Source organism: Bactrocera neohumeralis, chromosome 2 (assembly GCF_024586455.1).
Source record: "Bactrocera neohumeralis isolate Rockhampton chromosome 2, APGP_CSIRO_Bneo_wtdbg2-racon-allhic-juicebox.fasta_v2, whole genome shotgun sequence".
Classification (NCBI taxonomy): Eukaryota; Metazoa; Arthropoda; class Insecta; order Diptera; family Tephritidae; genus Bactrocera; species Bactrocera neohumeralis.
The window spans coordinates 56,643,746-56,660,402 of record NC_065919.1 but is presented as its reverse complement, the minus strand read 5'-3'; the positions used below and the strand labels follow the sequence as shown (position 1 = coordinate 56,660,402).

The 16,657-nt window shown below is 34.9% G+C and overlaps 1 protein-coding gene and 1 long non-coding RNA gene across 3 annotated transcripts in view; both read right to left on the bottom strand.

The window, feature by feature from the left end:
• Positions 1–5,592: 5,592 nt before the first annotated feature.
• Positions 5,593–16,657, bottom strand: part of LOC126758738 (carbonic anhydrase 2) — a 31,831-nt gene continuing 20,766 nt past the window's right edge. The window contains exons 1-5 of one of the 2 annotated variants that reach the window (XM_050473123.1): positions 12,053–12,315; positions 11,823–11,897; positions 6,796–6,954; positions 6,236–6,693; positions 5,593–6,169 (exon numbers count right to left, since the gene is read on the bottom strand). In XM_050473123.1, the coding sequence (XP_050329080.1) occupies positions 5,975–6,169; positions 6,236–6,693; positions 6,796–6,954; positions 11,823–11,897; positions 12,053–12,071 (906 nt within the window). In that variant the 5' untranslated portion in view covers positions 12,072–12,315 and the 3' untranslated portion in view covers positions 5,593–5,974. Of the gene's footprint in view, positions 6,170–6,235; positions 6,694–6,795; positions 6,955–11,822; positions 11,898–12,052; positions 12,316–16,657 lie in introns of those variants that run through there. The other variant, XM_050473115.1, reaches the window with a different exon arrangement.
• LOC126758755 (uncharacterized) lies at positions 13,864–14,952 on the bottom strand. Its single transcript, XR_007666880.1, has 3 exons — positions 14,344–14,952; positions 14,118–14,278; positions 13,864–14,050 (listed from the first exon to the last, which is right to left on the bottom strand). It is a non-coding gene; the product is annotated as an uncharacterized LOC126758755 (long non-coding RNA).

Here is a 16,657-nt window from a genome sequence, read left to right as displayed (position 1 = left end):
CCTCATCTGAGAAGATGATTTTTCGATGAAATTGAATTTGGGAGCTTTTCGGGAAATGTGAATTTGCGTAATAATACTGGACAAATTCCAAACGGTGTGCCAAAGTGAAATGGGACATGACGAAGTGGCAAACCTTTCTAAACACACTGACGAAATTGGACACAAATCCTTAAACAAATATGGCCACCAAGTGCTATCGAAACATGTCATACATATTGGTATAGGGTGAATAAATGCATAAAAACATCCTAACCAAGCTCCCGGAGCCTTTGGCGAGTCAGTATATCAGTGCGTAGCTTGACCTTGGTCTGATGGAACACAAATCTTTTTATATTGAACAAAGCTGGCTGCTTCTAGCCAATTGTTTCCTCAGATGATCCAATTTTCGACAGTACAGGTACGAATAAAGCAGGATAATTTTTTTTAGTACGAATTCGCAAATATTGCAATAATGTTTGAATTTTACCTTTTTTTCTTTTGCCTGAAGTTAACCTCAGGCATTGAAATATTGAAAATGAGCAAACATTTTAGGACGGTGTAGAAATAAGTAATTCCAGAAATGCAGCCATTGAAACAAATATGTCATGATCATTCCATTAAAGTAAACATTTGGATAAACTAAATCTTTCTTTCCAAATAAACTTTCTTATCTTATCGTTCTTTACAATAAACCCCTTTAATTATTTATTTTTTTTTTTAATTTTTCGAAAACAGTTTTTTGTTTCGATTCATGTATCGCTTTCTCAGATATTCAGTGGTTAATGCCATTAATGCTGAGAAAAGACGATAACACCAAGATAACTCAAAGTGAAAAAGTGAGATCTTCCATTCGACGCTCAGCCACATTAGCCCAACCTAATTTAATAATTTAACGTACTTAGCCTAATTTCACCTATGTACATATGTCATTCCCTACAAGTACACATATTATCATTTCAAATTTCCATTATTATTAATTAAGTAAAAATTGTGATTAATTACACCATGCACATTTCTCAGCAGCATAAATTAATTAGGTTTGCAAAAACCATGAAAGCACATTTTGCAACTTCCAATACTTTTGCTACCAAAACCGAGCAACCGCACAAGCGGATTGTAAATCTTTGACCGTTGACATTAATGCTTTGAAACGGGTTTTCGACTTTCTCACGCCAATTGTCTATCATTCATTGTATTTTGGGCAGGTTGACGCCGAGCATTGCGTTAACTCGCTTTATGGACGCATCTTTCTTCGAGCGCTTGCTATGGTAAAAATCGAAATATGTAAATTTGACAAGAAATCGCTTCAGCTTCGGTTGCAAGCTCGGAGTGTTTCATGTAGAGGGGAAGTGATTAATTTTTGTCACAACAAATCAATGTGCAGTGCCGTTTGAGGCGAAAATGCATTTATGAGAGGTGCCTGTGATGGTATTGTTATGTTTGGCTACAAACTGCATAGACCGCATAGGAAGAAAAAACAACAATAACTAAATGTTTGCACTTAAATAATTAAGAAATTAATAAGTCAGTGGCATGAAGAGTTAAGAAGTAGACGTAAAGCAAAGATAATTTTTGTTTATTGATATAAGGTGAGTTTGATAAGTCCGAGACTACTTTTTAACGAAGTGAAATGGAGTTTTTTTCTCTAAATAAAAGGGAATTTGTACTTTCCATTTGCTCGTAGTCGCCTAGAAAAATAGTTCCACGAGCTTATAAATAACGTTAGGTATCCTCTGTTACACCAAGAAGAGAACAGTGGAAAATACGCTTATACTTTTAATCACAACACACCTATACATAGTTATTTGTGGTTGAATTTCGAGCAATAATCGTTTCTAGCCGCAGGAAAATCAACCATCAAGGATTGTTATGCTAAATTTAGACGTAGGGAAATGAGCACCGAAGACAGTGAACGCAGTGAATGCCTAAAAAAGTCAAGTCGATAATTCGGAGCAGTGTTTGTAGATGTTCAGGCATAATAAACCCGAGTTTTTGCATCGATATGCAACTCTGCATGAAACATGGCTCCCTCATTTCACTCCGAAGTCCAATCGACAGTCATCCGAGTGGACTGCACAGTCGGTTGGCAAGGTTGTGGCGTCTGTATTTTGGAATGCGTATGGCATAATTTTTATTGACTATCTTGAAAAAGATGGGACCATCAACATCAACTAATATCTAGCACTATTGAACAGTTTGAAGGACGAACTCGTAAAAAAAGGCTTGAAAAAAAAGAAAGCAAGACGATCACACGATGGCAAAAATCTATGAATCGGGCTTCGAATTGCGACAATTTTTTTTAAGTCATTAAGAGTTGGGTAGTCGAAAAAGTCTTTTCGTATTTCTAATCAAAACTTGTTTTTTTATATTTATAATAATAAATCAATCAACCAATATGTTCCATTTTGGTTGACCTCTTTTTGCCATTTTCCGCTGGAGACATTACTCTGTCAGTGTAAAACCTTTATCAGTATAAATAGAAATTTTGAAATTTGCAGAACGGAAACAAGCGAACCATTGCTGTGCTGCACGAACTGATACAGCATCGTCTTCGTAAACTTCACAAATTTCATTGGTGGCTTGTGTGGCATTCTTCCTTTTTTTATACAAAAAATCAAAATATACCGAATTTCTGAATTATTTTCATTCATTTTTGAACAGCTGTAACTTTTTTTTCAACTTCCCCGAATTTAATTTTTTTTTTTTGGTTAAATGAAGCTTAAAATTTCACCTTTCCAACACTATATGGTGTGATACAATGTGATTGGTAGCACTGGAGATATATGTACGACTGCAACGAAATCCATTGACAAAATACGATTGGGTAGTCTTACCCAATATAAATTTTAAAATATCAGTGATCTGTCAAACCAACCTCGCACATTGCCTATTTAATACGAATGGACGTTTGTAGTAGCCAACTGATTTTACATCAATACTTTTAAATTAAATAGTATTATTGATGTAAAAAGATTAACAATAACAGCAAAAATGTCATGAACATTGGTGTGGTCAATCAATCAATGCTTAAATTTAATTATTTTATAAACTATTATCAGATTTAAAAGATCATTTGTCAAATTAATGGAAAACAGTTCGTTTAATGAAAATCAAATTAAATCTTAAAGCCTTTAAGGGGCATGCATTTTAACAATGTTTTGTTAATATATTTAATGAGCTTACTGCGTCAGCAACAATGTTAATAGTTATACTATACATTTAAAAAAAAAGTTTTGATGTTCTATCTTTAGGGCTAATTGATAAGTACAGACCTTGGTGTACCCATTTTTCTTTGAGCAAGATATTATATGATCTTTCAAACCACTTAAGTGTTATTATTTAAATATTTTATTAATTATTTTTGTCAAAACTAGAAAAAATCAAAGCTTACTTTAACCACCAATCTACGTAAACAAACTATTCCAGAAGCCTTTGAAAATGATAAAAAAGAAAGAAATTCGTATTAGGATGAAACTCATCGGAAACGAAAAATAAAATGACAAACATTAAGATAAAAATAATTTAGAGGCGTTCTGTGGTCGGAAAAAGAAAGCCACAAATGTTTCATGAACATATCATATGACGTGGCTTGAAGTGACATCACATCGCTAGCTGAGACGATATCACATCATATTTTGTCAGACAATTTGATTTTAGGTGATCGCTTTGCATTTATTAACAATGAAACTTCTTGAGACGCCAAATTTGTAGTATGCTTTTAGGCGGCGGGATTATAGAACAGCTCGCCTAGAAGTACACAGGCAAATAGCGTTGAAGCACCAACACTATTGTGGAAATACAAGCATAAGCAAGAGTTGCAACATCAATGATGCATTTGAGGCAAATGTGTATGGGAAATGTCTTTTTAATGGTGATTATAAAGAAACATTTTACATATTATTTCTTTAACTTTCATTCCCTTTTTAACTGCAGTAGATGAAAATTGGATTTCCACAGCTTTAGCTTCGACTCTTATCTCACCTTTTCTATGATACATTTGTACTTACGCTTTCCGGTGTCTAAGATATAATGTGTGTTACTTATTTTAGTGGTTGTTTACCCTTATGTTTATCCCAATGATCGGCATGGTGAGACGCATCCCTTTCGCTATTTCCAATTTGTGTTTTTCTGGATAGCTTGAATATATAATGTATGAATGAAATTAGGTATGAATACTAGAATTATATGATCGTCGAAACGCTGCTCAAATTCGATTTCGCTCTTTCAGTAATTTCAATCTATCTTGTAAAACGACGTCCCTTTAAGGTTCTCTTATTTTTGGAAATAGCAACAAGTCACACGAACCCATGCCTGGCGAATATGGGGGCTTCGGCATTTTTGCAGTATTCTTTATGTAGATTGGTCATCATATGTTACTTACGATTTTTTCGAACAACAGCGTCGCATTAACGTCGGTGAAACAATGCTTTCCGACAACCAGGATGTTATGAAATTATTGTTACTGACGATGACTTTTGGATTTTGCTTACGACCCGAAAACAAACGATCAATCGGCCGCATATCGCGGCAAAGGTGAGAGAATCACGTCAAATCAAGTCAAAAATCAAGGTTATGTTGAAAGTTCGATTATTCAGGAGTGGTGCTCTCCAAATTTCTTCCGAGGGGCCAGACTGTCAACAAGGAATACTATTTGAGTGTTAAGCGTCGTTTGCGCGAAGCTATTCGTAAAAATAGGCCGTATTTATGAGCCGAAAACTCTTGCACAAATGTATTGGCGCCAATGGGGTTTACTCTGAGGGGACGATTAGCTACTATGTTTTACTCATAGTATCTCAAAAACTTATTTGTCGATATTTGATTATGAATAATGCATAATGTCGGTTCTTACATTCCACCAAGTCTTAACCCTTTTAGTGCCGGCAAATAAAGGTACCTATGCGAAAAAACCGGCCGAATTTCACAGTTTTACAAGGGTTCGGAAAAATCCTTGTAAAAAGCAAACGAGAAACAATATTTAGTTGCATTTTAAGGGTTAAGTACTGAATCCAGGCATCTTGATATTACTGAGTAACTTTAAAGTTAATATCTGGATTATCTCCTAAGCTTGAGCTCTTCTCCCTCAGCAACTGTCAATATCTTTTCCCAACTGTAATAGTTGTAGCTGGTGATTGAGCCAGAGAACATAAAATGTATTATATGTTTTATGTTCTCTGATTGAGCAATGAAATCGAAGTGCATGTGATGATGTAAAAAATGTTATCAGAAGTGAGTCCTCGAAATTTTTTGGAACACTACATGACAGATCTGCTCATATACTCATCTCAACACTTCCTTTTTTACTCTGCGAGATCAAGTCCGAAATAGTAATAAAATAGCAATGCAGATTTATAATGGAACTTGAACTCAAACCAAGTCCTATCACGTATGTTTGAACCATTGAACCATTTCAGCCATTGAACCTAACCTAAAATATTTATGATGTCGATGAGTTCAGTTAAGTATCGACATAAGATATCTGAAAACTAAGCTTAAATCAAAACCAAAAGAAATTAATTTCCAACTTAAATTAAAAAAAATAATAATAATTGTAAATATTTACTTAACACTTTCATAAAGATATATAATTTTTTGAGAATTTTTTAAAACAACACCTTCCATCAACATCAACATTGCTTTAGTTTTTATTTGACTAGGACAACGATTTTACACACATAATTAACATATAGACATATACATACATAAATACATAGTAACTGTATGTAACAATGAGATGCCACCCGAACTTAAATATAATAACGCGTAAACATACAGATATAAACATTTAAAAGCTAAGTTAGTGAGTTATGACACAGTTTTGTAATTCCGAAATTTCTACGCAATTAATATTAAATTAAACAAAAATATTTTGTTCATTGTCACTTTGTTGCAATTTCAATTATGGCCAGTCATAAGAAATATCGCACAAATTTCTGTACATTTGTACACAAATCTCAATTCCATCGTTTACCAACACTGGAGTAAACGAGATGGCGCTTTACAGTAATTTCGCTGCGATCAGCATGAAGAACAGGGTGCCCAATGAGAGCTGTAGGGGACTAGCCGCATCTGATACGCTCTTATCCACCGGCAACACCACTATCACTGGGCGATTATTGGCCTTTTGCAAATCACGATAGTTATTCTTCAACGTTATTTTTTCCTCATTTTGGATCTGCTTGAAATTGTCAACCTGAGTCCAAACAAATAAATACAAAAATTATAAAAATATAACACCATTCAACACAAAAGAACTCACCTGCTCCAAAGTGACTGGGAATGTTTCGCTGAGCACGATCCAGGTCACCGCCTCGGCGCAGGTGGGAGTAGTCAGTGAACCCGCATAAGTCATGTAACCGTTGAGTTTCGGGAAGAGTTGACGCACAACAAAAGGATTCTTCATGCGCACGGGTTCGTTGATTTTGTCGAAATCCTTCACATCATCCAAGTATTCGACGATTTGGTCGATAGCTTCGTTACGCTCGTTCGAGACATGATAGAGTACAGCTATAACGGCTAGACCGTCCTTGAAATTCGACGCCATGGTCACATTGGCATAACGCTTGTTGCGGCTCACTATATGCGCCTCGAGTGGGTAACGCACGTTGTTGATGGTGTGCTCGGACCACCAATGCAAGTGCACTTGCTCGACAACATATTCGTCAAGTAATGGACCGCCTTCCACCTCCATTTCATTGTTAAAGTTAGCCAGTTGAACTGTGTATCAGAAATATTAGATCCGAGGCATTTATAAAATTGATTATTATAATCGAAAATTATTCTAATTAATAATAAATTAGTGCACATTTTCATACTCACTGGAATGCCCGTTATTCACGACTGTCACACCGCTCTGTTTATCTTCGAAGTTGTCAAGTTTGAGTTCGTCAAACACACCCTTCAATGATTTCGTTATGCTCAGATCGATTGGACTTTGAAGAGTGCCGGTATCACAAATGCCACCCCAGCTTGGAAAAGCTGTATTAATAAATTCGGAAAAGAAAACAGAAAAATATGCAAATAATTATTTTTGTACAGATTAGATTATAATCGTTTTTAAAATTAACAGCGCAAATACATAAGGAGTGTGATGGTTTTAGAGAAACGTTTGAGTTTGTCATTTTTAAAGCTTAAGGTTGCGAATTTCTATTGAGGCGGCATTTTACTTGATAAATAAATAAAAAGTATGTAAATGTACAGAATTTAATGTATTTTATTAATTCTCGATTTATTTAAAAAAAAATTGATTTCCCTTATCCGGTAGGTGATCACCTGAAAGACCTCCGCAAAAGGTGTCAGGCGCTGATAAAAATTTTTCTGCTTAAAATTATCTCAAATTCAAAAAACAAACAAAAAAAATATTATTACAATAAATGAGTATAGAGCTTACCGGACATAGTCGTAGGACCACCCAAAAAATTTAATGTTTAATCAAATGGCATCTTCCCAAGAAGATCTTTTGTAAAAAAAAAAATTACACTTTAGATTGAACCTCTCTCTCTGTCTGACCTCTTTGATCATTATCTGACAAATATCTCTAGGAAGATTGTGTGAAAGTTTCATTTCGGGCGGTATAGCCGTTTCGAAAAAAATTTCATACAGACTTGAAAAACGGCGTTTCGAGGAAAAGGTGATTTTTCTTAGTTATAAAATCTTAAAAATTCGGCCATATCCCGAAACTATTTACCAGATCAACTTTGAATTTTTGAAGACTTTTTTTAAATATATTCGATGTACATACATGCACATGTATATGCAGAAAAATTCGATTTTTTTAAATTCATTTGAGATTATATTATCTATTATTGATTATGCTTGTTGTTTGTTCGATTCGCCACTCGTCAAGTTTAGGGAACTAATTACAATCTAATCTACAATGCAATCGTAATGATTAATGTGTCCAATTGTCAACATTTTTGAGTTTTCAGCTGTCACAAAGCCTGGCTACAATTAGGGATTGTTGTTTAGTTGTTGTAAGTAATTAAGAAGTAATTACAGATAAGGCTGCAAAAACTCCCAATGAAAATTTAGTATTTATCGGAAATTACGGAAAATAAAATAACAATTAGTTAATTTTCTGAAGTGAATAACAATTTTACATTTTTTGGTAATTTTTTTTAAGTTTCTTTTATTTTTATACTATTGCAACATGTTGCCCAAGAGTATAATAATTTTGTTCACCTAACGTTTGTAAGCATCACCTAAAACTAAGCGAGATAGATATAATATATATAAATGATTATGTTGACTAGTTATAGTCCGGGTGACTGTCTGTCTGTCCGTCCGACCGTCCATGCAAGCTGTAACTTGAGTGAAAATTGAGATATCTTGATGAAACTTGGTATGTGCATTCCATAGTAAAAAAATATAATACGAGTTCGAAGTTGAACGTAGTCGGGCCAATGCCACGCCCACAAATCGCCATTAACCGCAAACCTTTAAAGTTCCATAACTAAGCACCAAATTAAGATATAAAGCTGTAATTTGGCACAGAGAAACGCAGCAGCAAAGGCAACTTGTTTGAAAAAGTGGGCGTGGCCACGCTCTCTAATAAGTTTAATGTACATATCTCTTAAACCACTAACGCTACAACAACCAAATTTGCTAAGCCCAAATATTAAGATAATTATAAGAACTTCTACCGACAGTGTGAACATGGATGAAACCGGTTGATAACCCCGTATAACGGTAATTTTGAAAACCTAAACAAGTAACTAAAAAACGTTAACCAACCGGAGATTACAGCTTTAGAAAATAATCTACACCAAATTTCGTGAATATACAAGAACCCTTCTGAACAATTTAGGTGCATCTTTGAATATATCTTGTCAAATGCAAAAGTTTTCCTACAAGAATGATCGTTCAGTTTATATGGAAGCTATATGCTATAGTAATCCGATCTCAACAATTTTTTCGGAGATTACATTGTTGCCTTAGAAAATAATCTATACCAAATTTCGTGAATATATCTTGTCAAATGCAAAAGTTTTCCATACAAGAACTTTTTTCCGATCGTTCAGTTTGTATGGCAGCTATATGTTATAGTTAACCGATCTGAACAATTTATTCGGAGATCACATTGTTGCTTTAGAAAATAATCCATACCAAATTTCGTGAATATATCTTGTCAAATGCAAAAGTTTTCCATACAAGAACTTTTTTCCGATCGTTCAGTTTGTATGGCAGCTATATGCTGTAGTTAACCGATCTGAACAATATCTTCGGAGATTACATTATTGCCCTAAAAAATAACTTGTGCCAACTTTTGTGAAGATACATCGTCAAATGTGAAAGCTTTCCATACAAGAACTTGAAAGTTCTTAGTTAAAAGTTCCACTTTTAAGTGATAATATTTTGGATTCATGATTTCTTTAAAGTATGCCATCTTATGACCAAACAAGTACGTACTTTAGCTGCGATTCAAGCTATTGCTTGCGGTATAATAGTCAGCCACATTCTTCACTCGACTACCCTCGTAAGTGGATACAGTGGACTTTTAGATTGGCAAAAGCATACATGTATTAAGAAAGAAAAGCTCTCAAATATAAGTATGAGCTAATTAATATTAATATAATACAAAGCTATGTATGCCGTAGCATGTGTAGTGTGTCCATTTCGCACAACTAATTCTTCAATTACACACAATTCATGTGAACGAGCGCACACATTTAGATTCAGTCTAGCTTTTGTACGCTCAGATTAGCGTTTTAAATTACATGAATTGCGCCAAAAATTTAGCTAACCACTAAGGCACTTTATGCGCTGGAAGACAGGTGATGGATTGAGCGTCTCCTACGGGTGTCATTGCCCGACATTCGGCCACAACAACAATAGCGATGAATAAAAAATAATAAAAACACTTTCTCAAATTGCGCGAATTAAGCAAAGAAACGAAGACACAAGTGGAAGCGCAAGGGCACTTTATTTTCATTTGCATATACATATACATACATACGAATACAAATGTTTATACATACATATTTACATATGTGGAAATTAATATATATGCGCTAATTTTGCAATTATACGCTTGACAATAGCTGCCCAGTCTATATAATAACAGTAAAAATTTAGAATGGCCATTTCGCTGCCACTAGTCTCCCGGAGTATCCCATACAAATATACTTCAGTATGTAGTTACATATGTATGTATGTATCTGGTATAATGAGGGGTGGAGCAATTTAGCAATTTACGCGCCAAACCCCAGAATGCCACAAATTATAGGAATTTAAAGTGGCTAAAGCATGAATTGCACGGTGACAATGGAATTAGCGATCAAATGTGGGCTAATGCTAGCATACAAACAGACAGGAAAATATATTAGGGTTTTCCTTAATAATTTTAAAAAATATATCGAATTTTAATATTGTTTTTAGAAAACATTTGAAAGAACAGCTTGTTCTATAAATATTCAAAAAATTAATTTTTTTACTTTCGTCCAATACCAGAAACTATCAAGTTTTTTGTAATTGTTGTGCTAAGAGCATTATTTTCTGAGCTTCAGTTAAATAATATTAAGCATTTTTGAAAAATTAAATTTTTGCTTTGAATTATAAAAAAATTGTATGAATGCTATATGTTTAATGGATGGTAACATGAGGGTTACCTTTATATTTCGGGATTAGAGAATTAAAACAAATATTAATCATCATGTAGGTTACATGGGAAATAATGGAATGATTTTTTCAGGAGAGGTGTATGAAGATTCAAGCTAGCATAATATAACGGGTGATCCGAGTAGAGGTACTTTTCAAAATAGCTTTTTTTTGACAGATCAAGCTTGAGTCGTGTCAAGCTGTCATGTTATTTTTGTTAAGTACTGAAAAGATTGAAGAGCTGTATTTCATCTAGAAAAAAACAAGGGCTTGGTGTGCTTTGCAGTTGGAATCATTGATCGATATTTCTTAAAAAATGATGCCGGTGAGAACGTAACCGTCAATGGTGACCTTTATCGCGAGGTGATAACCGACTATTTGATGCCTGAAATTGAAGCTTGTGATCTTGGCGACATTTGGTTTGAACAAGACGGCGCCACTTCCCACACATCGCATCAACAAATAGATTTATCGAGAGAATACTTCGGTGAGCAGCTACTTTTTCCGTTTTGGGCCAGTCGATTAGCCACCAAGATCGTGTGATATCACACCCTTAGATTTTTCCAGTGGAAACATATAAAGTCTAAAGTCTATGCGGACAATCCCGCTTCGATTCAGGACTTGCAGCAAATCATCACTCGTGTCGTTCGCCAGTTACCACTCGAAATACTCGAACGAGTCATCGAAAATTGGACTCAACGGATGGACTATCTGAGACGTAACCGCCGGCAATATTTGAAAAAGATAATCTTCAAAAAATAAATGCCAAAGAATGTTCTTTCGAATTGTAATAAACATTCCCCGAAGTTTGATATTTCTATGTTTCTGTGTTTTTTCTTTGAAAAAAAAGGCAACTTCGAAATGGATCACCCTTTATGTATATTTCATACAAGTTTTGAAGTATTCAAAGGCGAAATTGGAATTACGTCACTGTGTGACATACTGCCACCTAGTTTCGACTTCAGCTGCAGAAAATTTCAGTAAAAAAACTCATTTCTTTACTTAAGGGTCACCCTAATACATAAAGATATTCTAAATTGACATACTTGGTGCAATTGCAACTCAAAAAGCTTTTGTATTATTTATATTATTACACAAAGACCAATCACACATTCTATTCAAATTAATATAATTTTCGGTACAAAAATAATTTTCGGTACACTTGACTACAACTCAACAAGTGCGTCAAATTTAGTGGACACTTACGTGAATTAAGCTATTTATATAAATTGAATTTATGCCACAATTACCTTCATCTAAATCCCGGTTGGGATAGCTCCAATGTGAGGCGTCTGTGCGCTGCAGACCCAAGAGTAGAAGAAGCGCTGCAAATAGAGAATTAAATAATTTAAAAATATTATCAAAATATTCAACTAATTTTTTTGCACGGAAATGCCATTGTGCTTCATAAAGCACACAAAAAATGCGAAAAAAAAAATCATGGAGACATCATAAAATGCACTGGCATTGCAGAAATTACCCAAAAATATACGAAGCATTCAGCGATTTTTCACCTTTCATAATTCGCCCGAAAATTCGTTTTAATTGCCGGTAATAAAAACTTTGCCAAATTCTCAAAATAAAAACATAAACAAGTATGTATGTAAGTATGTCTGTGCACGTCGCCGCCCTTTCGAGTTTCATAAGCGTTTTCGTGTTGATTTGAAGCGCGCCGACGTTTGAAAGAGTGTGCCACTTCCGCGTCACGACGACACGCTAACAACGTCAGTCAGCTAGCTAGCTGAGCAGCGAGCAAGTGAATGATCAACTCTTGCCAAAATGAACAGCGTGCAACAAGTGATACACAGTTTTTACACGAAAGTTGCGTTCCAGGGTGAATGGCGTGGTTTAAAAGAAATACTTAAAAAATCAAAGCTTTTCTTGATATTTTTGAGCCTTAGCTTGCGTTATTACAAAAACAAAAACCATCAATATTAAGGGGCCAGAAAACATTTTCAAACAAGTTTTTACAGCATACGTCTTTTTTCAACTTGATCTGAAATTGATGTTAATCCGGTAGTAGTACTGTTAATAATAAATGTGAACATTTCTGAAATTTTTGGCTTGTTGAACTACTTGTATAAAGCAGTTTAATCAACACATGATCAAATTTGACCCGGACTGTACGAAATGTTTCTATTACCATTTTTACGATCGACCATTGAATTAAAAAAATTTCAGAAATTTTTGCCTTGTGGAAATTAATTATCACATGATCAAAATTGACCCGGACTGGCTTAAATTTTTTTTTACAAATTGAACATTGAAATCAGAAATTTTCTCTAATACTCTAATCTAAAATTTTCTGAAACTCTAATAGTAGTTTAATTATCAAATGATCAATCATCATGATCATGGTTTAAATTTTTTTACCATTTTTACGAAAGAAGAAAAATTTGGCAACGAATTTGCTTGAAGTTTTTTTGATTCCAATTGACCCGAACTGGTTTAAATTTCTTTTTACCATTTTTACGAAAGAAGAAACATTTAACAACGAGTTTGCTTGAAGTTTTTTGATTCCAATGGAATCACGCCTACAGAATAGTTGAAAATGTTGAGGAAGTGTTTTGAGGAGTCCACCACACAAGTATTTGTGTGGATAACATCGAAAAAGTTAAAGAAACAAGGCTTGAAATCGTCGTGTTGGCATCTGAGAAAGGTCAGATAATCAAAAACATCTCTTATGGAACGACTAAGCCATTGTGGTTAATGTTTAGGATATGACGCGTGTCATTGCTAGGCTTCTATCAAATGACTTCAATCCTTTGCTAAAATGATAAAATGAAATGAGATGCTTTTTAATGAATATAGCGCGGAAACTGTCCAACGAAAGCCTTCACAGCCAAGATCTTTAACAAGATTATCGAAGTATTTGAGTTATCGAATCGAAATCATGCACATATCGGCACTATAGGTGAATTTTTGTATACTTCCATACATATTTTTTATTTGTGATGTTTATTATAGATTTTGTGTAACGGAAGTTACAAGTTTTGATCAGTTTGAGTCAAATTTGATCAGATGTTACGAAACTGTTTGATTGCCGATAGACTTCGGATTGACTGGTTAAAAAAACGAAAAAAAACTTATAAAATACCCATAGCCTGGGTCCTAAGAGCTGAATTGTGTGGACGTACTGTCGGTTTCTACGAAACGCCTAATAGAAAGTATTTATAAAGTTCGCGCTTCATTCATCGCTTCTACACATATGAATCATTCTCTCGAAAACTTGATGTCGTAACAGAAACGGTCATAGATTTTCATACTTACGTTCGAAGTATTATTCGGAGTTTTCCGTTTATTGAGATAAACGTTTACCTGTTTTAAACAAAGTCAGAAATATATCCTGAGGTCATACATATATATGTTGCTCCTGTTGTCTTACATCTCGACAAAAAGCTGAATTGTTTATCCGGAAATATGACAGATCAACCACATCTCGACGAATTAAGCCACAGCCAACGCATTTGCTAAAGCGCTTGAAAGGAAATGGAGAATACGAAGGTAGACTTGCTCCATTTACTTCTTTTTGAAATTCACCTCACCAAAAAGCTAGTCGGTCTTCGGAAGCTCATTTAAATTGCTGAAAATTTTACAGCGTCAACTGAGCACAGAAATAATTTTCAATACAAAGATAATCTTCAATTTCTGTGGAATTCCCCTTGAAAAGTGGCAGCGAATTCACTACAGTAGATCATTGATAATTCTACCAACAATAAGAAAAATAAATTTTATACACGTTTTTCATCTATTACCCTCTATTAGTAGTACCTTCTCAAATTGAAATCATCCAAACATCTAATGAATGCAAGAATACTTTTATTATGCAACTTATTTTCATGTTAGCGAAGTCTTATCGTGATTTTACTGTACATATAATGTGTACGTGTGCATGCTGGTGCCAATTTGCCACCGGTCTTCACTAAAATTAGACGCCTGCTAGCGCGCAACCTTGCACTTGATAGTCCCGATTCAGACACGAATCCAAGTGGCGCGCCGATGTCTACCATTTAGATTTATTAATTTGCTATTGTTGTTGCATGCAACAGCTGCCACTTGGCGCGTACGTGCAATTTGTTGCTGTTGCTTTTGTCTACGTGCCACACACCGCTTGGCGGGATATTTTGCATCACAAGCGTCCGCTAACTCAATGGAATGAGCATATAAAATTACAAAAAAAAAGTAATTAAAATTATTTATTATTGTTATTAGCAAAAGCAAAATGTAGACGTTGTAATGATTTAAATGTTCCAAAATGCACTTGAGTGTTGGAGTCTTGGTGGCGCGGAATTTGTGCTTACTTTGCCAAGGAAAATTTTCGTGCGCAAAATTTGTTTGATCTTTCGAACATAAACCTTTTACGTGGAAAAATTTAGCACAACACTAATTCAAATACTTGAAAATTACTGAAATTTTAAAATATTTTTATAAATCTGTAAAATTTTTTTGAAAGAAGAAACTTACAGTCCAGTAGTGAGAGCGGCAGATTTTTTCTTTAGCGATGGCTATAAATACGACATTATATACGTGGCTGTTGGCTTCGCTAGAAAGCAATCGGTGTTAACACCAGAAAGCCAAACTGATCCCAAGACCACGGAAAACTGTACGATCGTTTGGCCGGAATTTGAAACACCAGAAAGCCGAACTTGAAGACACTGCTGGGTGTTTTTTGCATTGTCCCAAGACCACGGAAAACTGTACGATCGTTTGGCCGGAATTTGAAATTTAAAAAATATAAACGCAAACTTAATCCTGCTGTAAGATGAGGCATTGTATCGAGTGATTCAAGTAGAGGTACTTTTTTCAATAAAGGCTTGTGCAAGGACTGAAACCGCTCGACCTTCCCAAGCAACATCGCTTCGCTCTATGGGCTCTTGAAAAATTCCAAGAAGATCCGACGTTTTCAAGCCAAATTTTGTTCAGCGATGAGGCCCATTTCTGGCTCAATAGTATATGAAAACAGCAAAACTGCCGCATTTGGAACGAAGAGCAACTAAAAGAGATTCAAGAGCTACGATTTCATCCAGCAAAAACAACGCTTTGGTGTGTTTGGTGACCGGTGGATTCATCGGTCCATATTTCTTCAAAAATTACGCCGGTGAAAACTTAACCGTCGTGACAACGGACTATTTTAGCTCGTGATCTTGGCGACATTTGGATTTATTGAGAGAACACTATTGGCCACGAAGATCATGTTATATCACACCGTTTGACATTTTCCTGTGAGGATATGTAAAGTCTAAAGTCTATGGGGACGGAACGGTTGGACCATCTGAGACATAGCTGCGGCCAACATTTGAAAGAGATAATCTTCAAAAAATAAATTCCAAAGAATATTTTTTTCCTATTGATAATAAGCACTCCCCATTAAATTTTAAGTCTCTGTGTTCTTTCTTTAAAAACGTGGGGAACCTCGAAATGGATTACTCTTTATATATCGATCATATTAATGTCAAGAATTATTCGATATGATCTCTTCATGAACACGGTCGGTTTCGTCGGTCAGCTGGTCTTCTTCTGACAACTTGAAGAAAAATTAGGCTCAATAAATGGCGGCTTCTTTAGTGGCTTACGGTCAACTGGCTTTAAAGTATCCATTTTACAGATGAAAAAAATTTACCGTTGAAGAAGTTTTTAATCACCTTAAAAACTACACAAACAACTTTCAAAGATGCATTAAATGTTATTCCAAGGGTTACCTTACCACCATTCAGCTGCTGCAATATTCTGTTACAACACGCAATGCAAAAAACACCCAGCAGTGCCTTCAAATCATTGTTTCTGATTTCAAAGCTTCAGACGGCTTGACTGTCTGGAAGTCCAAAGTTAAATCCATTGGACTACAATTTGTGCTCAAGGCTGGAAAATATGGGCTGTCGAATGACACAGTGATATAAGAAGAGTTAAAAAAATCTTGTCTTAGTTAATACCAATAACATAGTTTGATTTTTGTTACGGCCTAATCTTGTAACAGATTTTTTGGCAGAACTAAGTACATACTATACGTACATAGAATAATAATAACTCACATTTTCATTCAAATTTACACATACACATTCATTTTCCCTGTTTCAAGTAAATATAC